This window comes from Vicugna pacos, chromosome 12 (genome assembly GCF_048564905.1).
Source record: "Vicugna pacos chromosome 12, VicPac4, whole genome shotgun sequence".
NCBI lineage: Eukaryota > Metazoa > Chordata > Mammalia > Artiodactyla > Camelidae > Vicugna > Vicugna pacos.
The window spans coordinates 54,323,002-54,350,598 of record NC_132998.1 but is presented as its reverse complement, the minus strand read 5'-3'; the positions used below and the strand labels follow the sequence as shown (position 1 = coordinate 54,350,598).

Here is a 27,597-nt window from a genome sequence, read left to right as displayed (position 1 = left end):
AGAAAGCACAGCGGATTTCAACAGCAGTTTCAAAAAGTCCAGGAAGCCTTGAATAAGGGTTTTCCCATGACAGACCCACTCCAGTGTCCCCATCCTGAGGCCAGTACCATTTGTACAGCTTCGGGTGGGCCTCTGTCCTGCGAGGGGCTCTTCTCTTTGGGGCCAGGAGTTGGAATCTGGTCCCGGATCTCCACCATCAAGGCATCTCTTGGGTCCCCTCTTGGTGGTCCCTGCACCTAAGCCCTCGCTTCCTCTTGACTTGCCAAGGAAAAATCCTGGCTTTGCCTCACAATAGAGCTGAGCGGAGGGGCCTTGGTTTTATTCTTCTTGCCTTTGTGATAAGATTGGAAGCCCCTTATAGAAAAATCTCCATTATCCCTGGAGTAGGACTTGGAGGAAATAACAATCCGTCGAAAGTAGTGATGGTAGGTTTTGCTTAAAAGGTATTAGCACAATATTTTACCCAAACATCTATCTTGCTCTTGGTAATGTCTTATCTTTGCCAAGTGCCCATCCTGATAAAATGCTATTTCTGTCAAGCTGAGCTCTTGATAAAAATCTTCTATCTATCTGCTCTTCCCCCCTCCACCCCATCTTTCCCAATAAAAACCTCATTCTTCACTTCTGATTTCCTCTGAAGGGCTGGCTTAGATTTGTCAGGAACGGGTGAAGAAAGGATAAGGGTTTTTCTTTTCTTTTTCTTTTTTAAAACATTGTTTCCATATAGGTATTTGTAGCAATTGGAATAGAACTTCCAGTAAGTCAAAGTGATAAAGGGAGGGGGTGGCTGGAGGCTGTGAAGAAGTGGAAAGGGAGAGAAAAGGAGGGCAGTCATTTCTAGGCTGGGGGTGTTCAGGCAGGCTGTTGCTTGTTTTCTCTTGTTTTTAATTTATAGCGGAGGCGAGGAGGGTAACATTGATTTAGGCAATGTGGCAGTTTACAGGAAGGGGATGCTACTGAAGGAACTGAAGGAATCAACCACATGCACAGAATTATTGCCTCCTTTTCTCTTTGAAATGCGTGAGGATGTTCCTTACACGGCTCCTTGTGCTGGTGGTTGGCCCCGCAGCCATCGCTAACTGTTGCCTGTGCAGGTGGAGAGCCCGAGATAACTAACTCTTTCTACTCCTCCCTCCCAACCTCCTTTTTTCAGTATCTTGTCGGCTCTAACTGTATCCTGAACATTACAGGCCAGAGGACTGGCTTCTCCTGATGCAGCGCATCCCGGAGACAACGTGACATCCATAGAAGGTTGGGCAAGGACCGGGAGGTTTGCATGAAGGGCTGTGGCTTTGTCTCAAAGCCAGTTCAGTGTAGGGGAGAGGAGGTGCAGCAGAGGACCTGGAAAACACGATGCAAATCAAGCCAGTCCTCACTGACGGGAGACCTCCGGAAACACCAGGGGTGGGAGAGGAGATTTTTTTTTCCCCTCCATTAATCCCTTACGTGCAGCGCAGAGGAAGGGAGCTTTTGCTCAGATTTGGCATGAGCCTGATCTCAGGTGCAGTGGCGGATGAGCACAGGGACTGCCATCACTGACATGGAGCATGAAGAACACTCTCTCGACTTTGGGTCCGGTTTTGCACTCAATTTTCCTCTTTCACTCCCAGGACATTTGTAAGAGCTCCATCCTCCAAAGGCAGGAGAATATCCAAGTCTGAGTATGCTGTTTGGTTGTCCCCCTCCCTCCCCAGGAGAGCGAAGCACCATCTTTGGAGTCTGATGCAGCCCAATTAAAGATGCACCCATGGGGGGAGTAGAGCTCAGTGGTGGAGCATGCGTGAGGTCCTGGGTTCAACCCCAGTACTCCCATTTAAGACAAAAAGAAAAAAAGAAGATGCACTCATGATGAAAGGCAGTGGTTCTTTCGGATCCTTTTTTACAAGAGTCCCTGACTCTTTTCCCTAGATGTGAATTTCGCTCTGACCCTCTGCCCCTGAAACAGGGTGATCTGGAAGCACCGGGGACAAGAAGGGAGCAGAATGGATGGGCCAGGGCTTTTCTGACTTGTCTGGAGTCCTGCAGAAGCTATCGTCAACACGCCCCATTAAAATGTTTAAGTAAAATGTTCTTTTTGATAAATCAATAGGGCCACCAAGAATGGCGATGGGAGGCTTCTGGCCAGTATGCATTCACATTTTTAGAAAAGGATGGTTTTCCACATCCTTAGTGTGATGAATGTAACATTTTAAAACCTTGCTAAAGAATTCTCTCCTGTAGCTTTCTTGATGTGAGTAAGATTTTAACTACTCCTCCCTCTCCCCCAAAGTTAAGCCTCAAATTTTACTGTAAAATAGGATTCTCCCCTTGGAACACAATTAGTGGGGTTTTATAAGGGCTACAAATATTTCATATAAAATAACACTTTTATTGCTAAGGTTAAAAAAAAAAAGATCAGTGGAGACATATGCAGTCATTTATCTTGAGTGCTGCCAAAGAGAAGATTAAAAAGAAATTCCGGAATATTTCTGCATCAAGGGCCACGTCGATGACTTGGGTGAGGATGTCCAGTTGACACTTTACAAAGGACACAATCATCAAGTTCCTTTTGTTTTTAGTTTTGATGTCTCTCCCAGTAAAGGGAACTATGTCCAGTGATTGCAGGTGTATGAAGTGTCTCAAGAGACTGTGGAAGGGGAAACACTGCTTTCTCAAACTCAGCCATTGGACGCTACCAGTAAAGCCAGGTGTCTTTGAGGCTGTGCAGAAAGTGACTGAAGCTAATGAATTAGCTCACTGGGGGCAGAGAGTGATCAAAGGTGATTGGGATGTGAGTATCTTTGCTCCCACACACTGGCTGATTCTCCGGATTAGAATAAATACCACGTTTTCTTGGATGGACTGTAATGCTGCCCTCCAGTAGCTATTTGCTAAACCACCTGGTGATCTAAGAACTCAGCTGTGCTGTCAAGCCATTCAGTTTTCTAAAAAATAGAGCACTAAATGCACTATCCTTTGCCTTGTTTGTGACAATTTGAATGCTACCAACAAAGCCCTATTTTCATCTTAGACTCCTGGACATCAAAGAGAAATAAGATCAGCCGGATTTAGAATCAGGGAGATTCAGAGATACTCTGCTCTGAGAACCGTAGTTCAAAGACCAAATGCCTCAAACTTTCAGAACTTAGGATATTTGTCCCCCCAAAATCTGATGCTTTGAAATTGTTGAACCTGAAATTTCAAGGGGCAAACCACTAACATCGTTGCTTACTAGGATAGATTTCCGCCCATCCAGCTGAAACCCAGCCTTGGATACAGCCAGTTGGTGCTAAAAATCTCTTCATTTTCTTGACTTAATGAAGCTCATTAAGATGAGGTTGTGGAACATAATTTTACGGAGGGAAAATGGCAAATCGCAATTTACTCGATTGTGATGAAACAAATCCAGGCTCCTTTTCCTGGCCTGGTGGTTGTGGATTCTTTTTAGAAGCTTGTGGGGAGCTCTTTGCTCACTGTTGTGTTCAGTCTTTGCTGGAAGATCTCCAAGGTCTTTGCTGGAACTCCAGTTTGCTTTGGTTGCCAAAGATGACTTCTGGAAAAATCACTTTGGGGTGCTCTGGGTAGAACACTCCCTGTTTCCCCCATAACAAGCGAGCTGGCTTTTCATGTCATTACCCCTGCTTCCCTCCACACAGCACATCTGGTTCCACAGTTCCAGAACTTGGGGAACCTCCCCCCACCACCGCCACCCCAGACCCGTGTCTTACTCTGATGTGTAAACTGCCAAAGAGAGGGGAGCCTGGAACCAGGGAAGCTGGAAGGTTCTTGCAGCTGCAGTCATAGGGCCCTGCTTTGAGAAGAGCTCTCATCCTGGAAGGACGGAGATGTTAGGAACACAAGAGCCCCAAGCTCAGAGGAGCTAGAACACCAGGCAGGCTAGGATACAGAAAGTGAGGAAGACCCTGGGTGACAGGATGGAAGCTATTCGAAGAAACAACAGAGACTCAGGCAGGGAAGCTGGGGCCCTGGGTCCGAGCAGGACTGGAACTACGTGTGGCAGCGATGCTAAGACCTCTTTGCGTGTCTAAGCCAGTTCAGTTCCTTAGATTTGCCTTAAAGAGTAAACAGTGTGATGGCAAGTGGGGCTTATCGTGTCTCAGCCTGAAGACTGGGGGAAATGCCAGGGCTTCTCAAGCTCGACTACACATGAGAACACAGGAGGGTGGCTGCTTTTAAAAATGCTGATAACCAGGAGGGCTGGGGTAGAGCTCATGCCTAGCATGCACAAGGTCCTGGGTCCAATCCCCAGTACCTCCATTAAAAAAAAAAAAAAAGCTGATAGTTAGACTCTAACGTCCAGAGATTCAGAGCTAATTAATCTGGGTTTTGTTTTTTTGTTTTTTTGGGTTTTTTTTGAAGTTTCCCAAGGGATTGTCATGGTAGCTAGGATTGAAGACAAGGACAGGAAGCAGAAGCAACAGCAGCAAACTAGACTGGACCTGTTTGGAGAAGGGCAAAGAGGAGGCATCGTGGTTTGGGGCAAATAGAGCGATTGATCTGGAGCCAGTGAACCGGGGTTCAAGACCGCCCCCCCCCCGAGCTGCTGGGATGACATTGAGCAAATCATGTGTCTGTTTCTTCTTTTTTCATTTGTCAAATAGGGATAGTGAGAACACTCACTTCATTGAAGTGTTGAATAAAAATTAAAATGAGCCGACCCAGCCTCCAATACTGGACACGTTCTCAAGAGAAACTGACCAAGTGTTTGTTGAATTTGATAGGTGACCTCGAAGCAGATGGAGCTGCACTGTCGAACTGCAAGATGTGGTGGGAGTGGGAACATCATTAAGATCATTATTCCTGGCCCCCATGAGTAGGGCTCACAGGACCTGGGAGGAAACAAACCAAGGAGACCGATGTCTAGAACAGGGGTCCACAAACCAGCCACGCATCTGGCCCAAGACTTGTTTTCGTAAATGAAGTTTTAAGGCAACGCAGCCACGCTCACGTGTCATGTGTTCCTGTGGCTGCTTTTCTGCGGCAACGCCAGAGTTGAGCACTGGCATCGGAGACCACCTGGCCTGCCGAGGAAAACATATTTACTCTCCAGCATTTAGAGAAAAAGTTTGACGACCCCTGTTTTAGGATAAGATTTAAAGGCTGGTTTGGAGATGGAATGTTTGAAATGGAATGAGAAGCAAGTGCTTCAAACATCAAGAAGGGAGAATTGGCAGGCCCTGGTGACAGATTGTACGTAGGGGGGTTTTGCCATTTAAAGGTTAGGGACTCAGTGTCTTCCTCGCCGGTAGAATGATGCGCGGCGGGGGGGGCAGCCCTTCTGAAATCTGGGCATGAGTGCAGGATTGCGGTGTCTTTGACTAGAAAGATCTAGGACTGTCGCCACTGGCAGAAGCCAGTATGAGTCTCCGACATGGGTGTCCTCATGCCTCCCTTGATGAGCCCCAGAGTTCTGTCCATTTGCAGTGGCGGATGTCACAGTGCAAAACGCCCATACTCCAGCTAGAGCCGGAGAGATTCAGGGCACACCAATTGATTCAGATCATCGCTTAGGACGTTTTGGATGGCAAGTCCCTAATCTCTGTCACCATACTGCACGGAGGTTGATTTTCAATTTACCTTTTTTGTTCTGCATCTTAGATGTTTTGATTCTTAATTCAGAGCATTCATCTCAAGTGGATTCAGAGATTCAGATCCGATGATAAATTCATGTTTGTTGAGACGTTCTGCGGGGGGAGGAGGAAGATGTTGTCAACTGAGATTTTGAATAATGTCTTGTTTGACATTTTAAACTCAAAAGTGGGCTGAACTGTAGATCAACACATAGAGGCTTTATGTGACAGAGAGATGCACCATGTGTACAAATAGACTGTGTAGATCTGAAAAAAAAAAAAAGAAAAGAAAAGAAACCTGGAAGGGAAGGTAATAGAAAATCAAAGGTAAAAGTGTTCGGCAATGAAGGATCCTATTCACCATTGTCTTTATATGTCCTGCCTCCAGCTTTGGTGGAAAGGGGAAATTTGAACATGTACTCTGGTCAGGCCTGATGTTGGCAACACGCATGCCCACGTGCCCACACCCACACCCCATGTCCCCATTATACATACGGGGACAGCGAGTCATGGAGAAGTCAAGCACTCCGCCTGAGGTTAATTATTAGTAGGTGGCAGGACCATAATTCAAACTCCGCTCTTTCTTATTCCAAATCCCCATGCTTTTATGACTCTCTTTGATGTGTTGGCTTTTCTCGGTTATCTCTCACTCTTCTCCCTGCAATTAATATTATAATGAGGCTGCTTTTTAAGTACAGTGGATCCTTGAACAGCACAGATTTGAACTGCACGGGGCCATTTACATGCAGGTGTTTTTCTAATACACATATACAACAGCCCGGCATTATCTGTGTAGCTGATCGAATCCTCAGATGCGGAACCACAGACACAGCCAACTGTAAAGTTATACTTGGACTTTCAACAGCATGGGGGGGTCGGTGCCCCTAACCGCCCCCCAACTGGTGTTCAAGGGTCAGCTGAGCTTGTAGGTTAAGATTTTGCTAGATCTATTTTTTCATGCCTTTTTTTTTAAATAGAGAGGATGCTAGATGCCAGTTATTTCCTTCATCCCTCCTTCAGATGCTTGTCAAGTACAGGCAGCGTGCCAGGTCCTGAGGACAGAGAGACTGGGTATCGGGCAGTGGTACTCAGTGTGATTACAGACTGTTGGTGGTCCCTGCCTTCGTTAGTCAGGGTTCTTTAGAGAAACAGACCAATAGGGGGTGTGTGTGTGTGTGTGTGTGTGTGTGAAGAGATTTATTATAAATAATTGGCTCATGTGGTTATGCAGATGGTCAAATCCTGCATCTAAATGCAGGGTCAGTCTGCAGGCTGGAGACCCAGGGGAGCTGATGGTTCCTCTAGTTCTACTTGAAGGCTGGCAGACTCAAGATCCAGCAAGAGCCAGGGTTTCAGTTCAAGTCCAAAGGCAGGGAAAACCAAACAATGTCTCAGATGAGAGGCTGTCAGGTAGGAGTGACGCACCGTTACTTGTGGGGGAAGGGTCGGCCTTTTTGTTCTATTCAGGCCTTTGCCTGGTTGGATGAAGCCCACCACGTTAGGGAGGGCACTCCAGTCTACTGATTCTAATGTTAATCTCATCCAGAAACACCCAGGGTGAGTTTGACCTCGCATCTGTGATGCAGGAAAACGGATGTGGGGCGTGAGGAGGGCCTGTCCCAGGTCTCAGTTGAGCCCCTGGGACGTGCCCTGCCAGGTGTGGGTCCTTGGCTTCATGCAGGAAAGAATTCAAGTTGAGTAAAGGTAGATTTATTTAGAGAGATACACGCTGCATGGAGTGTAAGGCAAGAGAAAGGCAAGGAAAGAGGTGTGGGAACTGGGTGCTCAGGTTAAAAGTAGGCACACACTCCATAGACAGATTGCAGGCCGACTCCAAAGAGGAGGGAGTGAAAAAGGACAGCCAGGCGTGGTGCTGCCGGTTTTAAAGGGCTCAGTAGCTACATATGCCTACAGGTGGGACCATTCCAACTGCCCTGGGGAAGGGGCTGGGATTCCCAGGAGCTGGGCCACCGCCCATTCTTTGGCCTTTTTTGGTTAGCCTTGGGACTATCATGGTGTCTGTGGGCATGTTATTTATCACACTGTTACAATGAGCATATAATGAACCTCAAGGTCTACTAGAAATCAAACCTCTTAATCCTCAAGGCTAACTGGGAGTTGAATCTTCCACCATTTTCGTGTTAAATTGCTGTCATTCCTTGAGTGGCTGTGCCCTGCCCCTTCCCTCCTGTCTCATCTGGACACCCCAGGGCCCAATCAAGTTGACACCTAAAATGAACCATCTGAGTCCCCAAACCATTAGGAGTGGAATGAGGTAAGTACGGAAGTTGAGAGCAGTCATGTAGAAACTTCTCGAGCAGTTGGACGTGCATCAAACATGCAATCAGCAAACCTGTCTTGATGGCCAGGTATAGCCCAGTTTGTTGAGTTCAAGTGATGGATGGCCTGTGGGGCAAGCTAGGTACTAGGCACGTGGATTGGGCCAAAGGTTTATCCAAGATGGATTGGGGGAGAGAAACGTCACCGCTGACTGAGAAATACCTGCTGTGGGGAGCGTTGTTTCCAGAGGCCCTGAAGTCCCACGTGGTGAGGTTTATAATGACGACAAGGATGCAAAACAAGAGCAGCGCTCCTGAGAGAGACTGGAGCTCAGAAGATGCCACGGAGAAGTGCACACGTCTTCCAAGAGGGCAGGCTTTGTGCTGTCCTGACCCTCCCCCTGCCCGCCCCCAGAGAGGTAGGAGAAGCGGGACCAATGGCATCAGGAACCAGAGAGCTGAGAAGTCCAAGAACACAAGTGGGAGTCCGGCTGAATTCACCTAGAATGAGCTGCGAACACAGCAGGGCAACGGGCCCTTCTGTCTCGACTTCTGGCCATACAGCTTAGAGAAGTGGGGTCCATTTGTATATCACCTACCCGCCTCCTTGGACGGGGTTGCAGGAACTAACTGATACCCAGTGTCTTCCAATGAGAGGCCAAGGGCCTGGGGCTTTGTGTTTCTGTGTCTTACTGAAGCCTCCCATCAGACTTGCGAAGTCAGCATTTCTGCTCCCATTTCAGAGAAGGGAAAACAAAAGTTCAAAGCATTTCAGTTAATCCCTCCAAAGCCCAAATTTAGAGTTGCTGTCTGTTGTAAATTTTCCAGAGTTTCTGGGACCCTGGTGGGCTTCCAAAGCTCCCTGGGTTCCTCCCCACATGTGCCAAGGCCCTTTCAGAAGAAAGAAGACCTCGCAGGCCCCAGAGCACCTGTCCCTCGAACTTGGTGCATAAATGCAGGAGCTTGGCCGTGTGCAGTCACGGAGTCCTTGTTTCCAGTCATCACGATGGGAACTTGGCTTAAGCTTTGAGAGGCTCAGTTTCGCCTTCCGTACTGGGGACACCGACTGCCGCCTGCTTGTGCTGGGATAACCCAAGGCGTCATCCGCCCAACTACCCAGCACCGTCAGACGCACAGCAGGCACCGCACAAAGCGTGACTGCCCCGCCCTGCCCGCTGACCGAGCGAGATGTTTGTTTCTCCCACCCTCGCCTGAAGGGTCGATGTTGGCCGAGAAAACACAGTTGCTGTTGTCACCTTTTTCTTTCTCATTCTCAGTGAAGCTGATTTGTTTTTACCAAACGGGGAGACAGGTTTCAAAAGCCTGGGTCGGAGCTTGTCATGGGCCAGCTCGGTAACAATGCAACCTTAACCAACCCGTGATTTCCCGGCGCCACACGCTCGGCCTCGGCCTTTGATCTGTGGTCCTGAGCGGTGGAATGCAGCCAGTCGTATTTTTGCTGCATTGATAGGAGAGGACCAGGAGCTCAGGCGTTTAACCCTGAGGTGATTAAGAGGGGGGGAAAACGGAGTCCTGTTTGTGAAAACCCCGAGACACATCAAAAAGCCCTGGGCAGAGGCCGGCGCAGTAAGACAGCACAGGTGAGACCCGCAGGGGTGTCATTCATCACATTCTTTGATCCTGAAGTTTTGTGAGTCACAGAGACTCTCTGGGGTGGTTTGCAAGCTCAGTGGGGTCTAGGCAGGAAGGAGAAAAACTCAAAGTATGGAAAAAGAGGAGTGTGTGTGTGTGTGTGTGTTTTAGCAGGCGGCTGAGAGGGTAATTTTCTAGAGAAGTGATTTTTGCTTGGTAGTCTCTGAGACAGCTGTGTTGTAGCTGGATCCTGGGATGTGTGCAGCATGGAAACAGAAGAGTGACAGTTGTGGGTGTGTCTCATGTCCTTGGGGCTCCTCAGCAGTAAGCATGCATTGAGCACCTACTGTATACAAGGGGTTAAGCTAAGTATGATTGGGAGATGAGGTTTTTACATTAATAACTTTTAAATCCATAAGTCCATAAATACCCTATTATGAAACTGCATTGAAGTGGAAAGTATCCAGGCTCGGCCAACAGAGAAACCCGAGTATGAATTCTGATATCACTGTGTTGTGACTGTGTGACTTTGAGAGACCCACTTGTCCTCTCTGTGTGGGATTGTTAAATAGACTGTTTCTGGCACTCAGTTTAATGATTCTGCTCCTACTTCTTCCTTGTTGCACTTAATTATTTTATGTGTTGCATGACACATGCGTCCACCTTTCCAATATTTATCAGCTATAATGATATGTTACCACAAACATAAGTAAGATCTAGTTTTTTAACAAAGCCGTTTACCAAATCCAGTATGACAGGTGCATATTTTTCATAGTGCTGCTGGTATTTTATCTGCAAATTGAATAAGGCTGCCCCTGGGAGGTGATGCTTCTGAAACTGGGTTTTGAAGGATGAATAGGAGTTCACACAGGAAGGACTAAGTAAACGTAGTCATTATTAGTATTTCTTTCTTCTTTTTGTATCTTCTCTTCCTTTTTTGCCCTCCTGCATTTTCTCCTACTCCTTCTCCCCCTTCCTCCCATCCTTCTCCTTCGCCTCCTCCTCTATATTCATGTTTTATTGATAACAAGAGTATTTCCCTGGAAATGTGCCAAGTAGGGAAAAGACAGTGCATTTAATTAGGAAAATTATATTATGATTCTCTTCTCCAAACAGCATGTTAGCTGTGTTGGTTTTTTTAAAATCACCACAGTAAGGCATTCTGTTCTCAACTTTGTTCCCAGTTCAATCTGGCTGCGTTTATTCGTAACTCCCTTTCCATCTGCTCTCCCTTCCAAATGGGACTGTGAAAGAAGCCTCGCCGTGGAGTCGTGGATGTCTGGGGTCCATGGAGGGGCCTGGGGGGCTTTCCTTCGGCCTAACTCTTCCCTGGTCTCTCCGCCCCCGCAGATGGGAAGCCGGTGTCTCTGTCCCCGCTGGAGTCCCAGGCGCACAGCCCGCGGTACACGGCCTCCAGCCAGCGGGAGCGCGAGAGCCTGGAGGTGCGCGTGCGCGAGGTGGAGGAGGAGAACCGCGCGCTGCGCCGGCAGCTCAGCCTGGCCCAGGGCCGCGCCCCCGCCCCGCGGCGCGGCAACCACTCCAAGACCTACTCCATGGAAGAGGGCACCGGGGACAGCGAGAACCTCCGTGCCGGCATCGTGGCGGGCAACAGCTCCGAGTGTGGGCAGCAGCCGGTCGTGGAGAAGTGTGAGGTAAAGAGCATCTGGAACCTTCCGATGGCCCAGGGCCCCCATCTCCCACCCCCATCCTTTGCAAATGCCCCCTGGAAGCACGGCCAGCGGCCTGGAAGGAGCTGGCATTCTTGACTCAGATCTGGGCATGAATCTGGCTTGGTCACTGACTTTGCCGTCTGGCCCAGCAAATCATTTTGTCTCTCTGAGCCTCAGTTTCCCTGTCTGGGAAATGGGAGCAAGAAGGCCCGCACCACAGAGCTATTCCAAACTGATGGAACTTGCTGCTTGTTTCTTTGTGGCTCATTTTGACATGCTCAGGATCTCGAGGCTCAGCTGTCATGAGGGGGGTGCAGGGCGGGGGGCGGGGTCCCTGGTCCCTGTTACATAGCCTCTGGTGGGAGTGGTGCGCCTGGTGCTGGGGCCCTGGTAGGCCGTTCCCCTGGGCCTCGTTCTCACTTTAGCACCAGCTTCTGTAATTTGGAATCAGAGGCTTGCTCATCTAAAGCAATTGTTTGAACTTTTATAGCTTAATATCACCTCCCCACCAATAGAGTATGCTTGCTTTTTTAGGAATTCTTTGGTTGTTTGGAAAACTTACCCACTCCTTCCACCCCTGACATCCCCTTATTCATCCATCCATGCTTATGTGTGCGCTGAACATACACACACAGACACACACACGTTTTGCTTCTTCCAGTCCCAGTGGAGAAGAATTAGAGCACCCCTGTTAAGGGCAAGGCCTTGTGACACAGACAAGCCTGAGTTCATAGCCCAGCTCTGGTGGTTTCTGCCGTGAGTACACGTTGCCTTGCCTCTCTGCACTTCAGATGCCATCGATAAGTTTCAGAAAAATAACACCTGCTTCATGGAGTATTTCAGAGAAGTAAAAGGGATGGCGGAATAAAGCCACAAATAGTGTCTGGTGTGGTGCACATGTTCAATTATGGGTGAATTTTTTGCTATTTTTAGTTAGATACAGAGATTACCTGCTGTTTGTATATTCCATTTCCTGGCTGTGTTTTCAGAGTGTCAGACTTCCGACTCCCTGAAGAGAAAACAGTTTGTAAACTGTAATGCACTGTTCACGTGAATGGGGTTTTTAGTGACGTGGGTGATACTGAGTAATGTCATAAGGGAATACCGGGCTCGTGGAATGGTGTCCACTCAGTTCTATGGAAGGTTAGCGGTCAGGGCAGAGCTTTGAGACTGGAACGGTCAGGGAGAGCCCCTGAGGACAGTGGGGTTTCCTCTAGACTTTCAAGCCTGGTTGACGTGTGGGTTGGGGGAGAGGCAGAAGGGCAGATGGGAGACATTTGATGAGGAATGTTCCTGGGAGCAGGAGAAATGGAAAGCAGGCGTGGTCGGGCGGGAAGGCGCTCAGAACATGGTTGAGTTGGTCGGTCAGGTGAGCACAGAGGACGTGGGCAGGGAAGTGGCGGCCGTGTTATCATCATTCATCCAGCAAATACGTTTTGAGCCTCTGTTATGGGTCTCTGTGCTGGGAAATAGGAATGATGAAAAAAGAGACAACACTCCCTTTCTTCTGGTTCTTACGTTCTGAGGCAGGAAGGGAGGAGGAGATGATAAACCGAGAAACTCAGGAGATGTTAAATGCTGCACCCTCGTTCTGCCCTGACTCCATGCGAGGCCCAATCTCAGGTGCTTTTTCACAACCATTGCTAGTTTTATCAAAGATCTCTGTTTTATATCTTTGCAAATGAGGACTTAGTAACTTTAGCGAATTCCTTTGATCCAGGCTGGTCCGAGGAGGGCCCGAATTGGGGAAACTTCTTTCCTCCCCCGGGTGAAGGCTTGTTTGATTTCTTACAGACTCTCTGCTCCTGGGTTATAGTCAGGGCATCAGTTAGAATTTAGGGTGTAGGCGGGCCCAGACAGAGGAATTCTTTTCCTCGGATGTGTTTACGTTATTATGATCAGGCCTATTTAAACAGCTAAGATCAAGGAGGTGAAAAATAGAAAAAGAGAAGGAAAAGGAAAAAAATGGGAGGACAGAAGTGTAACGGAGGGAGAAAACAGGATTTCTCTTCCTGCTGTGGTCTGTCTGGCCAGTGCCTTCCTTCCCCTGCTCAGCTTTCTGAAGAGGGCTTCTGCCCTGAACGCCTCATGAAACAGTGTGGGCAAAAGACCACTGGCTGTCAAAGTGGGAGACAGGAGCCTAATCCTGGCTCCCTGCCTGCCTTGACGGCCATGTGGCATTGAGCAAGTTACATCCCTTTTCTGTGGGTCGATTTCTTTGTAAAAGTGACAGATTAAAATCAAGTTCCTGCCTCAAACTATTTCAGTGGCGACATTGGCTGTTAGAACTTAGGGCCCACACTAACATAGTTAGTTGTATTAGCATTAGATTTCACTGTGATTTATCAGACAATCTAAAGTAAAAATGGCTTTGCATCTTATTTCTCTTTACATTTAAGATGTCTGGAGGCTCTTGGTGTAGGGGTGTTAATGTCTGGGATGCAGGCTCCCTTTATCTTTCACCCAGCTTGCTTGACTGACATGTTCAAGGTCATCTCATGGTTTTAATGACTGTCAGAGCTTCAGCCCTGTCATTCATATTCCAGCTAGCAGGAAAGGAGCAGCATTAAGTAAGGGGATGCATATCAGATTTCGTTAAGAACACGTCTTAGAAATTTCACAATCCGTTCCTTTTACAACACGTTGGCAAAACCTCATTTAGCTGGTACCCTTAGCTGCCACCTAGCTGCAAGGGAGCCTGGAAAAGATAGATTCTATTCAAATGAAACATGTTCTCGGTTAACATTTTGCTACTAGAGGGAACAGAAATTACGGTTACAGTGAACATTCTGTCAAATGAATAGTTACTGAACGCGGTTGTAGATCAGAATTGCATACCAAACATGCAAATTCATGAGAATCTACTGATTGAGAATCTCTGAAAATAGGACCCAAAATATACGTATTAAAAATATATATCCAAATGATTCTGATAGTGGAAACTAGAAACCACTGCTTTAAGGCACAGCCAAAATAAATGATAGGGGTCACTTTATCCCTGTGATCTTTGAGGGATACAGTAGAAATACAGAAATTCAGACCTTGAGCACATTAACTGTTACTGTAACTTACTGTTTTAGCCTTTTGCGTCTTAGTTGTTTGTTGTTACTGTAATTTATTTGTCAGACTTTTGCACATGAAGAGTAGATTTTGTTCATTTGCTTTTCTTCTTTTACATGTCTTGATAATTTACTTCTTAGCCCCTTAATAAGTTGGGTTTGGTTTTTCTTTTTTTTTGGTAGAATTCATCTGTGATGAACCCTGGGTCCCCTTCAGAGGTTCCAGAGATGAGTTACAAAGTCCTGACTTGCCGGCGTCTTGTTTCAGTGTGCACATCTACCCAGAGTTGCTGGCTTCATACCCATTGGCAGGATGCCTCTCCCATTTCCATCACTGGGCATCTTTAAAGATGTTAGCGAAATGCCATAGAGGCAAACGAGAAATGTCAGTCAGTGGAGTCAAAATAGAAGCCTCCCTTCACCACCGCACTGGTGGTTACCAGTGCCAAAGCTAGCCCTGACACCCTGTCAGGGTGCAGGGCATCGTCCCCGTGGACCTTGCCACCATCTCTTGTCGCACTGAAACGTCTCTGGGGCATGACAAGTATTTCTGAAAGCTTTTCTATAATGATGCCCCGGCTGTCAGCTGAGATATGTGTTGAGAGAAATAACAGTCTGGCCAGTCCTGGGGCTCTCTTATCTTTTCTTAATTATGAGGCCTTCACACCACTGCCCATTTTATTCTTGCATAGTTCTGTTGTCAGGGCGATGCAGCTTCCGTGAGGGACAGGTTTCTGTGCACCTCGGGTCTTGAAGCAGGATGACCCTCTTTGATCTCCGCTTCTGCCTGTGTGTGTGCGGATAGGTGTATTTTTCTTGCCTTTCTGGTTCAGATCTATTCTGGGTGTCAGCGAGGGTGCAAAAATCACTGGAGCTGGAGTCAGAATTCCTAACAGGAACCTTGACTCTGGCACTCAGTAGCCATGTGACCTGGGGCAGTTCAGTTACCGTCTTGGCGTCGACTTCATTATTATAAAACGAGAATAATAATGTGTTCCTCCCAGGGCCATTCTGAGGATGAAATGAGGTAGCAAGCGGGAAACTAACTCTGTGTGAGCATCACGTGTGTTTATTGCGGGTATTCCAGTCCCCTACTGCCACCTGACGTATCACCGGAACCGTAACGAATGGCTTAAAACCACGCCAGTTATCTCATTAGCTCTTCTGGTTTCTGTGGGTCAGGGATTCGAGAAGAACTTAGCTGAGTGGTTCTGGTCTGGGGGCCTCATGCAGTCGGCTGGTGGCCGGAGCTGGAATGACGAGGGCTGGAATGACGAGGGCTGGAGCGGCGGGCCCTGGCCAGCATCGCTCCCCGCTGTGGTGGACGCAGGGTCTCTCCGTGTGGTGTCTCCGTGGCTCCTTTGGGCTTCCTCACAGCATGGCGGCTCCTGGGCAGCCAGCTGCTTCCATGGCAGCTGAAGGCTTTCAGTGCAAGGATTTCCGTGAGCAAGGCAGGACGGAAGCACTGTTAATGCCCTGGCCTCAGGCATCACCTAGTGGCACTTGTGCAAATAGCATAGTCTGTTAGTTGAGAGGACCCCCAAAGCCCACCCACTTTGAAGGGGGAAGACCCCCCCAACACCTGTCTCAGTGGGAGGAATGTCAAAGGATTATATTACATATTAACATGGAAAGTCAGGTGAGTGGTACTCTCTGATGTCAGACCCCACCTTGAGCCAAGTGTCTCTTTCCCTGTAGCCCATGCTTTGAACTTCATTCAAAATAGAATAGTAATAAAAGTTACGTGTCCCGAGCCCTGAAAGCGTGGCAATACCATGCTAAGACTTACATGAAGGATTTAATCGGTGTGTCATACGTTCATCACTGTACAGGCTAGACAGTTACTGCTGAGAAAAGGTAAAGAATTACTGCCGAGGCACACTGCCAGGAAGAGGTGGAGCTCCCACTTAACCCCGGCCAGCTGCCTCCCAGAACCCGGGCTTTGAACCACTGTGCTGGACACTGTGTATTCGAGCCCCTGGGACCCATCGGCTCAGAGCCCGGGTCCTTATTCTGTGCCTGGCAGGTGCCTCACCCCAGCAGGCTTCCGGGTGACAGCCTTGACATGATGGTCATCTTTCACCTTGGGGGCTGTCACAGCCCTGTGAGGGTAATTCCTTCTCTGTGGGTCTCGGCAAGCACCTGTCTGTTCTGTAAAAAGAAGTTGGGTGGTTTTAAATTGCCTTCCAGCTTGTGGCTGCATTTATCAGCTCAGGAGGAGTTTACCATTTTCCTTTAGGCTTCGTGTTTATAAAGCTTGACACATTTTACCTGCATTTTCTGGGGCCCTAAGAAGCTCCACAGAATTTCGGTCAATTTGATTTATTTCTTGGCTTTTGCTCCATCTTCCAGGTCTTTACATAATCCCTCCACCGTGGACAGGCTTGCCTGCCATCTTTTCATACATCCCATTGCTGTTGGAAGATACTGTCACAGCATCTGGGTTCACATTTCATTAGCCTCAGATGTTGTCTTTGGGAATCCTTCAAGGACAAAACTTGCATCCTAGACTTCATAGCTTCAAAACTGAAAGTTACCACGGTGAGGCCATACCAGTGACCTTGCTCTTTCAAGGAACATTCATCCCTGTTCCCGGACTGTCCCCACTCCCACCGCAAGCCCTGCCTCTCCTGTCCCTCACTTCTGCTCCCACAACATTTCGGGCCACCCAGAGCTCTTCCAGGAGTACGTTCATGACACTCCAGTTCTCTGCTTTCCCGGGTATCAGGGCCTGGCTGCTGCAGCCCCAGGTGATGAATTTATTCACGGTGGCAGGTGTATGAGATGAAACCAAAGAGATTGGAAAATTATGTAAAATGTTTGAGAAGGTGCACGCTCGTGCTTACATTTAATGGGCCCATTTAAAAAAAGTCCCTGAGTCCTGGAGCCAAGACAAAGTTTGATATCTCGGAGGCCGCGCATTTAAACATTTATGATTCCGAGGAGCCTGATTCAGCCTGCTTTTACCCGTTTCCGCCCCCTCCCTGCTTGTGTCTCCCACGCACAGGCGTCTTCTTCGTCATTTCCTTCATGATTTAAATGGTGACAGTTGCGTCTACATTATATGCATTCATCCTGAGTCCTTTGGAGACAATCCCGGCGATCAGCCCTGCCGTCTTCATTTTACAGGTGGAGAGGTTAAGATGCGCAGGAATGAGATTGAGAAAGGTATCTTTGGCGCCCCGGGGGACCTGTGCTTCGCCCCACCTGCCCTCCCCATCCTTAAGACAGGGTGCCCTCAGGCAGCGCTCTCAGCCTCTAGGGCAGAATAACTCTTTGCTGTTGGTGCTGTCCCGTGCATGGTAGGGTGTTGAGCAGTACCCCTGTCCTCTACTCCAGATGCCAGGAGCCCTGCACACCCCCAGGAGTGACCACCGAAGATGACTTCAGACATAGCCAGATGTTCCAGGGGACGCGGGGGGAGTAAATTACCCTGGTTGAGAACCACTGCCTTCCTGCCGAGGACTTTAGGGTCTTGGGTATTGGACATTGTGAGTTAATCGGTCTGAGATGGGACTGGGGCACAAGGGTATATTTTAAAATTTTCTGGGTGTTTTTGGTGTACCAGCAGCAGGGATAAGAATCTCTTTTGCAGAATTCAAATGCCATCTCTCTCAGCCTGTTTCCCGATCTGTGACACTGGGGACAGTAACGCTATACTTGCCTCGTACAACTCCGAGACTTGCGTCTGCTTATCTGTATACAGTGGTGACAAGCGCAGGACCTGGAATGGAATAATTTGCTCAATAAATATTAGCTCTTAGTGCGCTTTGCATTCCTCTCTCTCATCTTCCTTCTTGGTCCCCGGGTGTAAGCATGGTCCAGGGGTGGGGGTTTGCGTACTGAGTGTGGGGGCTGAACATGTCAGGGAGCCAAGAGGAGGGGAGATGGGTCAGGTCAGCAGCGGCCAGGTGGGGTCTGTTACACAGGGCAAAATGGGTTGTCCATGAAGAGGAGGGGCAGGTACCGGGGTGAGAGGATCTGAAAATCCTGCAGCTGTGGGTGAGCCCGTGATTTCAGGATTTCTCGAGAGAGGCACGAGAGGAAGCTGAGGGTCATCTTCTGGGAGGCCAGGGCGCAGGGAAGGTCCTTGGAGTTGGAGAGGGCTTGGAAGTGCATTCACCCCAGACTCTCGGCTGGTTCATCCTCAGGATAGTGGAATTTCCCTTGGTGATGTCAGGAGGCGGGCGGTGAAGTAGACCTGGGAACCAGAGGTCGCGTCCTGGAAGCCTGTGATGGGACCAACCAAGATGTCAGAATGGCACTGCAGTTGGAAGGGGCTGAGGAGGTAACAGGGGATCTGGAAGCTGTGCCGCGGGAGGAAGGACTGACCGTGAGTCGTTCTGAAAATGGAGACTCTTCCCGCGCATTTCAGTACTGGGTGCCTGGGGGCCACTCCATGTTCTCCAACACTCCCAGGACACAGCAGGGCTGGAGCGGGTGTTAGGAGGCAGGTTTCAGTTCAGGGAAGGCTGTGATTTGGTCAGAGGGACAAAGCGGAGAGGCAAAGCCCTCTGTTCTTCGGGCTGTCCTGAGAGAGGCTGGGCGACCTCCTGTAGGGGTGCCTGAGCGATGTACTTTCCAGTCTCTGTCGGGCTCCCCCGCTGGCTCCCACAGAGGATAACTGGATGGCATAAGGAGGGAGAGGAAAAAGGGACAGTGGAGGGCAGCCAGGCCTGGGGGAGGGGTACCCCTGCCTGGTCGCCCGGAGATCTCACTCGAAGAGATGAGTATCTTCATCGCCCGCAACTCATCATGGCACACTGACGCACCACGTCACCCTGTTTGGGAAACTCCACTCTAGAGGACATTTTGGCTGTGATTGCACTGTGTCTGCCATGTTCTGCTCTTGGCATAGTTCCCTCACTTACTGTGACACCCTGCAGGGCACATATCGTGACCCTCACGATGCAGTGAGTCAACCTGATGCTACATCTTTCCTGGGCTAAGGGACAGACTCCTGTCCGGGACCCACATTCCTGGCTGCTCGGAGGAGATGACCCCTTCACATCGCACTGATTCTGCCGTCTTCGGTTCTGTGCACAGTGTCCGGCCGGGGCCCAGAGCTGGTCACTGGTTCCTTTGCCCTGTTGTCAGGTTACCCCTGACCTGGGACGTCTTGTAAGAACACTTCCCACACTCCCTGAGCCACGACTTCTCAGTCTGAGGTCCTCATTTGTCAGTTCATCCTTTCAGGGCGTATTTCTTTCTTCTCTCTTGTCACCGATTGTCATTGTCTCCGGGTGAGGGGGGAGCATGGGGCTCACTGTTTGCCTGTTTGAGCCAATTGTCATTTCCCTCGTCCCCAAAATGGAACTGAGAAGCGCCTTAATGGTTTCCAAATGATGATGGCTCCATAAACCGATTAAAAAGGCCTTAATAAAACTGTCTCGAGTCATCCTTCACCGCAGCAGACGGTGCACAGTGTTTCCCAGTGATCCCAGCAAGAGATAAGGGCGCTTTTTCTCTTCCGTGCAGCCAGCGGCACCAGGAGGGTCCTCTTCCTCTGTCTAACCGTTCGCCTGCTTTCTCTGCTTCCCAGACAATCCACGTGGCCATCGTCTGTGCCGGATACAACGCCAGCCGGGATGTCGTCACCTTGGTGAAGTCTGTCCTGTTTCACAGGTAAGCGTGACCGTTGTCCTCTGCGGGCTCACGTGCGTGGCTGCCGGCCTGCGCCTTTCCTCCAAGAAGGGTTAGATAAAAGCACCGTTTCTCATCAATCATGTAAGCTGCTGTGGAGATGTAATTTTTGTCTGAAGCCCTGGGGAGATTATTGTGTTAATAATGTTTAACAGCAGCGATTAGGTGCCATCTCGCAATGTTTAAAATTATAGCTCTTCGACCTGAAGGGACCTTCAAGGACATTCCAGATTTGCTACTTCAATTTCTTCATTGGTTTACCCTGCCTGACAGTCACCAGACCTCTGTTTACCCATCCCTGTTGACAGGTTGTGTTACGGACTGAATGGTGGCCTTCTAAAATGTATCTGTTGGACTGCTAAACCCCAGTACCTTTGAATGTGACTGTAGTTGGAAATAGGGCCTTTAAAGAGGTAATTAAGTTAATATGAGGTCTTACAGGTGGACCCTCATCCGGTATGATTAGGGTTTTTGTAAGAAGAGGAGATTAGGACAGAGGGACAGCCATCTGCAAGCCAAGGAGAAAAATCTTATAAGAAACTGACCCTGCTGACAGCCTGGTTTTGGACTTACAGCCTTCAAAACTAGAGAAAATAAATTCCAATTGTTTAAGGCACCCAGTCTGTGGCATTTTTTACGGCAGCCCTAGCAAGCTAATGTAGGATGCTGACTCTATTCCAAGGTATCCACCCCATCTCCCGACACTTCTGACCGTTAGAAAGCCTTACCTTATATCAAACTGAAATTTTCCAAACTGCAGATCACGTGATGATGTCCGTTGGCTCTGGTGCGTCATCATGGAGACAGTCACACAAAGGATAGTTCCCTCTGCCGCCTGAAAGTGACCGTCTTCTCCCGAGTCGTCGTTTCTCCAAGTTAAACCCCTACCATTTGCTTCTACTTTTTCTGGGGACTTTTCTCCTGTCCCCTCACTGTTTTGATTGGTACCTAGACATTCAGGGTGTGTCTAGAATTGAGTCTGCAGCTCCCGCCAGGGTCCTCGGCTCTGTTCTCACATTCTTACCAAGGGTGTGGGTGAAGCTCTTCCCTAGCCGCAGCCAACAGAATGGAAATGTGTCAGAGGACACGGCAGGACCCAGAAGGCTCTTAGCAGTAGGAACAATCATGAAGAGCTCTCAGAGTTTAACTGAACGGAGATCAGTGTAAAGTTTTCTACCCAAATCTGCTGTCAACAGCATAAACAGAGATGGGAGGGATGGTAGACGCCCGAGACCTTTCTACCCTGTGAGAAACCGGGGTTGGCCTGGTGTCCACCTCTCTCAGTCCCCCAGCCAGCCCATCTGTTACCACTGCCTCGAGGCTCTCCCTCCTGGGTAACTTTCAGTTCCACCCCTTCTCTTGGCCCCCACCGTGACTGGCATACTTCAGGTCTGCGTGTACTCTCACCTGGACTTGTCCTTTGCCTCCCCTGCCCATCCTCTCTCACGCTGGAATGATATTTCAGACAGGCAAGTCTGATTTCCTAAAACCTTTCACTGGCCACTGCTTGTCAAGGGGAGAGAACTGAATCTCTTTACTGTGGCGCATCGACCGTCCAGAACCTGATGTCATTTCTCAGCAGTGTTTTCTCCCTCCTCCTCGCTGTTTCTTCGGGCTCCAGCAGCACTGCTCTGCTGGTAGCTCGCCACCCTCTCGGGGGTGTGCCCTGCCTGGTTTTCATCGCGCTCCTCTCTCTGCCCCTTTCTCCCCTCGCACCTTCTCCCCGACCCGAACCTGGCAAACCCCTTTTATCCTTTAAGCCTTTGCGTGGGCATCATTTCCAACAGGAAACCCACCTGCACCTGTCAGTCTGGTTTGGGGGTCCCCCTCCACCAGCCAGTAATACCCTGTGTATCTTTCTGTCATTGTATTTATTACATTGTATTTTATGTATCTATTCATGTTATGTCTTCTGTAGAAGAATCTGGGGCTGCTGGGGACAGGAGCCATGCCTTTTTGTTCCCATATTCTCCGTATCTTAGCAGAGTACTTAACATGTATGATATGCTCAGTCAATGTTTTACTTGTTTAATAAGTGAATCGAGGAGACCGCATTTTAATAACCTGATGACATATTTATTCAACCAGCTGCCTACTAGCCCAGACTTAGTTCGATCTCACTTGCGTGCCACTATATACCTCAGTGATTTTCAGCAGGTCATTTTACTCCTAAGGCTGTAGTTCGTATTGGTTAGCTTTTGCTGGGCATCAGTTCACGGTGTAACTCACGTGGGTGAAAACAACATTTATTCATTAGCTCGGTGTTTGTACTGAACTCACCTGGACAGTTCTTGCTGCTCCCCTGATGTTCCTGCAGTCAGCTGGCAGGTTAGCAAAACATCTGATTCACGGCCCTCCGGGAGCTGGCAAGGGAGTTGAGAGAGGTGAGCAACCAGTGAATACATTACGTGCTCAGTTACTGCCAGGGGCTCTCGGGTCCTCCTGGGAGCTCTGTCCAGTCGACACTGGAATCTCAGGTGTACATCTGAGAAGGAAATGGAGGTGCCGAGTCAAAAGGGGCCCTTTCCCACCACCCTGGCTTCTGTGCAACTTTTGACATTCTGTAGCAGTCACCTGCCTCTTGAAACCAGGCATGACATAGGCTAAGTATTGAATTAGATGAATGGTTTTCAGCCTTCATGTATTTATTCTTTGTCTCCAGTAAAGAACTCAGGTCCCTCCCTGATTGAAAAAAAAAAAAAAAGCCCATCCTTTAGAGAAGTGTATAGATAGTCACTTATGCTATTTCTCAATTACGGCAAATTTTCAGGTCATAAAAACTTTTGGTGGTGGTGTGGGATGTAAATACGATTGCAGTTGCAATAGTACTTAAATACAAGCCTAACAATTTCAATAGCTGTTGAAATCGTAAGAATCCTACTGAGTACAAACTTTTACTCCTACGGTAACTGCAGCACAAAGATGTTAAGTTTAAAAATAGCAGTAGTTTTATTATCGGCTGCTGATGGCATTCCATTCTTTCATGGCGGCGTGCGGATTTGAGAAGAAAGCAAATTCTCAGTATGTGGCTTGAAAATTCTGCACCCCACATCAGTGACTCCTTGATCTCCTTGGACCAAATGGCCAACTAAGTCCCTCCCATCCTTGAAATTCTACAAATGAGAATGATTATAAATTGATATGCTAGTGATAATGATTTGAGATATCAAGACAAAAGGACTTCTGAAAGGCATTCAGCTGAGAAAGCCCGGCTATAAATAGCTTCATTGCTTCCAAAGCACATTACAAGGATTAACTAATACATGATTATAAAATGCTTTGACAAATGAAGTACCTTCCTAATGTTAATAATATAATAACAGGGCTGCAGGATGCTTCTTTTGGCTTTCACTGTTAATTACAGTAATTAGATTTATTTTTCCAGACATGATTTTTAGTAAAATTTCATTTAAGGTTTGCTTTGTTACATCAAATCAGTTTTGCTTCTGTAGTGCACCTAATGACAGTGGGCATGCTGTATTTTAAAAGATAGTAAAAAAAAAACAAAAAATGCTCTGGGCACTCTCATATGCTGATGCTGGCACTAAAACTTGCTATATAACCTTTTAGCAAGAAAGTTCATAATATTTCCCGAAGACCTTTACCCTACATGGCTATTTTAGGGATTCTGAAAGGATATTCCTAACTACAGAAAAAGCTTTTATGAAATACTGCTTATAATTATAAAAACTTGAATAATGCTTACAAACAGCAAGTCTAAATACTGGAACATCTTCTTATAGTAAACCATGTTCTTTGTTGGCTTTAAAAAGTGTTATAACGTGGAAATGTAATATTTTATGATATAAAATAAGTGACAACAGAATTCAAAAACGTATTCATAATGTCATTCCCCTATATAAATACATGTGTGACGTGCATACATATACACGCTTAATGGGCAAAATACAGGAGTTGAAAGACTAGCAAAAAATACATGAAAAATATAATTTTTATGTGTTGTGTTTGGGGTGGTAGAAATAAACGTAATCGTGGTTTTGTTTTCTCTTTACATATTTTTCTTGGACATCTCATTCTGCAACCTCTATCATGAAGAAAAAAGGTGGACGAGAAAAAACACAAAATATATGAGAGCAAAGGTTGCCCTAGTAGGAAACAGCACAATATGTGTCTAGGTCCCCAGATGGAAGACTATATGAGGAAAAATTGGGGAAATGCAGTCCCAGTTGCAGATAAACTGGGAAGTTTAGTTCTTCAAGGAAATGGAACTTTAAGTGAGCGGAGGGGGAAATATATATATATATATTTACTTAGCAACGAAGTGCTTACCTCCTGGGCAGGAGGGTAGACCAGCTTGTGAAAATGGAATACTTGTTTGCTAGGATGATCTGCTTACTGTCTCACTGCAGCTCCGTTGGCAGGAAGAAGCTGGGTGATTTCCCTTACTTTGCATATCAAGCAGCTGGTTTTGATGTTTTTTTTAACGTGTGCCCCTCAAGAACGTAGAGGATAAAACAAGCATCTTTGTGAAAAGTATCTGCCTCTAATTGTCTTATTGCTTATTCAGGCTTAAACTTGTTATAGAAACAGATTCTAGATTCTAAATGGAGGCACCTAGGATTTGAATAAAGCAAAGAAACAGAAGTGGGTTCTGGTTCTGCCCTTTCCATCTAGGAACTGGTGACCCAGAAAAGTCACTGTGCTTCTTGGAGTTTTGGCTTGTTCCCCAACCTCTCACAGAGCCCTGTTTTGAATAGCAGAAGAGGTAATGGATGTGAAACATTTCTGTGTTTTATTTATTGAACAGGAGGAAGGTAGTTCTCACGCTGCATCAGGCTCTGTTCTAAGAGGTCCTCAGATACGAATGCACTGAATGTTCATCTAGCTCCATGCGGGCACTACCATTATCCCCATTTTACAGATGGTGAAACTGACGATCAGTCTGTGAAGTCATGGCTCAGGGTCACAGGGAGGCTGGGCAGAGCTGGCTTTGGACACAGTCAGCCTGACTGCAAAGTCTGAGCTCTGAAAAAGTTGCCACTTTGAGTGTCATGTTCTTAATTTTAATCATCATTTTGGGTGACCATGTAGACATTGGTGTCACTCCTGTGATCCCAGTGACCATCTTCTTTTGTGTTGAGTGTGAATCATAGTTTTAAAGGTCTGGACGATATAGTGTTCTAGTAAGACTTAAGAAAATGGTGTGGGGGAAAGAAGAGAAAACAGTGACTATGTGAGGCGATGGATGTGTTAATTAGCTTGAGTCCAGTGATGATTCCACAATGTATACATATATAAAAATATCACTGTAAATGTTTTCAAAATATTTAATACATACCTTAAATATATATACAGTTTCTATTTGTCAATTGTATCTCAATAAGTTTAGGGAGAAATAACAGCAAGGACATGTAATACCTTGAAGAGATAAAAGATCTATGCTGCATGGCCACACATGTGTATCTAAACCCAAAGAGAACGAATTCGTATAACTCAGGTGCCAAGGCTGGGTCATTGTATCTGGCCTTCATCTCAACTCCGTACAGTAGATGCCAGTATCCCTGCAAATGAGGAAACTGAGGCTCGGGGAGGGTAAACGGCTTGTTCAAGGTCACAGGTGAGTGAGTGATGCTCCTGGGGTTCCAGCCGTGATTCTGGCAGACCCTGGAACCCCTGCTGCACCTACCACACCGCGAGGCCTTTGATTTGCTCAGTTCCTCTCCTTGGAGAGCTCTTCTGACAGGACACCAACCTGTCCTCAAATCTTCCCACATTGTCAAGGCCACTTGTCCTCCCTCCAGCCAAGAACTCAAACCGAAAAGCCCTCATTCGGGCTGCTGGGTTTTTCTGGAATGAGTTCCATTAAATCTCTTAAGTGTAACAGATTCACTGAGCATTCGAGTTGCTGTCACAGGCACTTTCTTTTTCTCAAATTGCAATTCCATTGTAAACTTAATAATTAAGGATTATTTCAGCTCAGATGCCCCTGCGTAGCTTAACAGAAGCAGACCTTGGATTGCCTTCTAGGGTGGCTGTGGCACTTTTCTGACAAAATAAGAAAGGGAAAGCAAGGAGAGAGCTAAGGGTTTAATCATCTTTGCCTCTTTGTATTACCATATTTATTGCATCCCAACCTGGAACAGGGGAGCAGTTAGGGAAACCGGAGGCAGCAGGAGCATTGCTCATTATAAGCAAAGTCTGGCTTCCTTCTTTGTTATAAAAGTGGGATCTGGTCTGAATATAGAACAGATCTAACGTATGCATTGCTCGAACCCAAGCAAGCTACATGGGACCCATCATCCGGGAAGACGCGTCCTCGAGCTGGCCTGTTCGGGAGAAGCCTCTTCTCATGGGCTTAAAGCAGTGCTCCCAAAATACATATGGGAGCAGTAGTGACTGGAATCAAAGACTATTTTAGATGTTGGGCAGAATAAAAGTAAATAACATTGAATTGAGAAAATGATTCCTTTTGTGGTCCTTCTAAATGAGTTCTTACTGTCTTCAGTGGGCGCAGCTCACTTTGGTGTAAATACGTTCCTAACATCCGTCTAACTTGCCAATCTCCGTCTGGACGACAGAGCAGGGTAGAGGCTCCTGGCCTTTGGCTGATGTGGAGAATGAAACACCATCATTGTTGCGGTTTGTCTGGAATTGTGGGATATTCTTTCAAGTGTGGGTGCAGTCAGGCTCTTTTTTGTCCTGATGAATTGGGTTTACCTTACAGCCTGAGGCCAGTTGCAGGCCTTGCCTACCTGGGCACTTTATTTGCTGTACAGCACAGCTCCCTAAGGAAAGAAGCCCCAACACAGCTGAGCAGACCAGGGCCCATTCCCCCTCCCAGACTCAGAGGTCAGACCGTCACTCCCGTCTCGGGCCAGTTAGTAAGTATTGGGATGTAATTCACACACCAGGAAATTCACTCTTAAAAAGTGTACAGTTAAGTGATTTTTCTTGTATTCAGAGTTGTTTCAACTCTCACTAATATCTAATATTAGACCGTTTTCAGTATCTCATGAAGAAATCCCTCCACCCATTAGCAGTCACTCCCCATTTCCCATCCCTCCATCCCCTGGCAACCGCTAACATTTCTGCCTCTGTGGGTCTGTCTAACCTGGACGTGTCACATCAGTGGAGTCGTGTGCTATTTGTTCTTTTGTGCCTGGCCTCTTCTAGGTAGCATAACGTTTTCAAGGTTCATCCATGAGTCAGTACTTCATTCCTTTTCGTTGCCTAATAACATCCATTGCATGAAGATATTACATTTCGTTTATTCATCAGTTGGTAGCCATTTGGGTGATTTCCACTTGATTATTATGAATGACGCTACTATTAAAGTTTGCGTACAAGCTTTTGTGTGAATGTGTCTTTTCTTTTCTTTCTTTTCTTTTCTTTTCTTTTCTTTTCTTTTCTTTTCTTTTTTCTTTTCTTTTCTTTTCTTTCTGTATATAACTTAGTGTGGAATTGCAGAGTAACTCAGCAGTGGTAACTTTATGCTTAATCTTTTGAGAAACTGCCAAACTGTTTTCCAAAGCAGCTACAGTCATTTTAACAATTGCACAAGTAACAAACAAGTGTTCCAGTATCTCCACATCCTTACCAACACTTATTATTGTCTTTTTTTTTTTAAGCCATTTTAGTGGGTGTGCCGTGGTGTCTCAGAGTTCTGATTTGCGTTTCCCTGGTGACTAGTGATACTGAGCATCTTTTCCTACGGTCACTGACATTTGTATATTTTTTTGGAAAAGTGACTGTTCAGATTCTTTGCTCAGTTTTTAACCTGTTTAATTGTCTTTGTATTGAGTTGTGAAAGATCTTTATATAT

At 47.2% G+C, this 27,597-nt stretch overlaps 1 protein-coding gene across 1 annotated transcript in view; it reads left to right on the top strand.

The window, feature by feature from the left end:
* LARGE1 (LARGE xylosyl- and glucuronyltransferase 1) overlaps nucleotides 1-27,597 on the top strand; it is a 488,867-nt gene that overhangs the window by 213,500 nt on the left and 247,770 nt on the right. Inside the window, exons 3-4 of the mRNA XM_072973425.1 lie at nucleotides 10,793-11,094; nucleotides 19,714-19,796. Coding sequence (XP_072829526.1) covers nucleotides 10,793-11,094; nucleotides 19,714-19,796 — 385 coding nt within the window. The remainder of the gene's footprint in view (nucleotides 1-10,792; nucleotides 11,095-19,713; nucleotides 19,797-27,597) is intronic.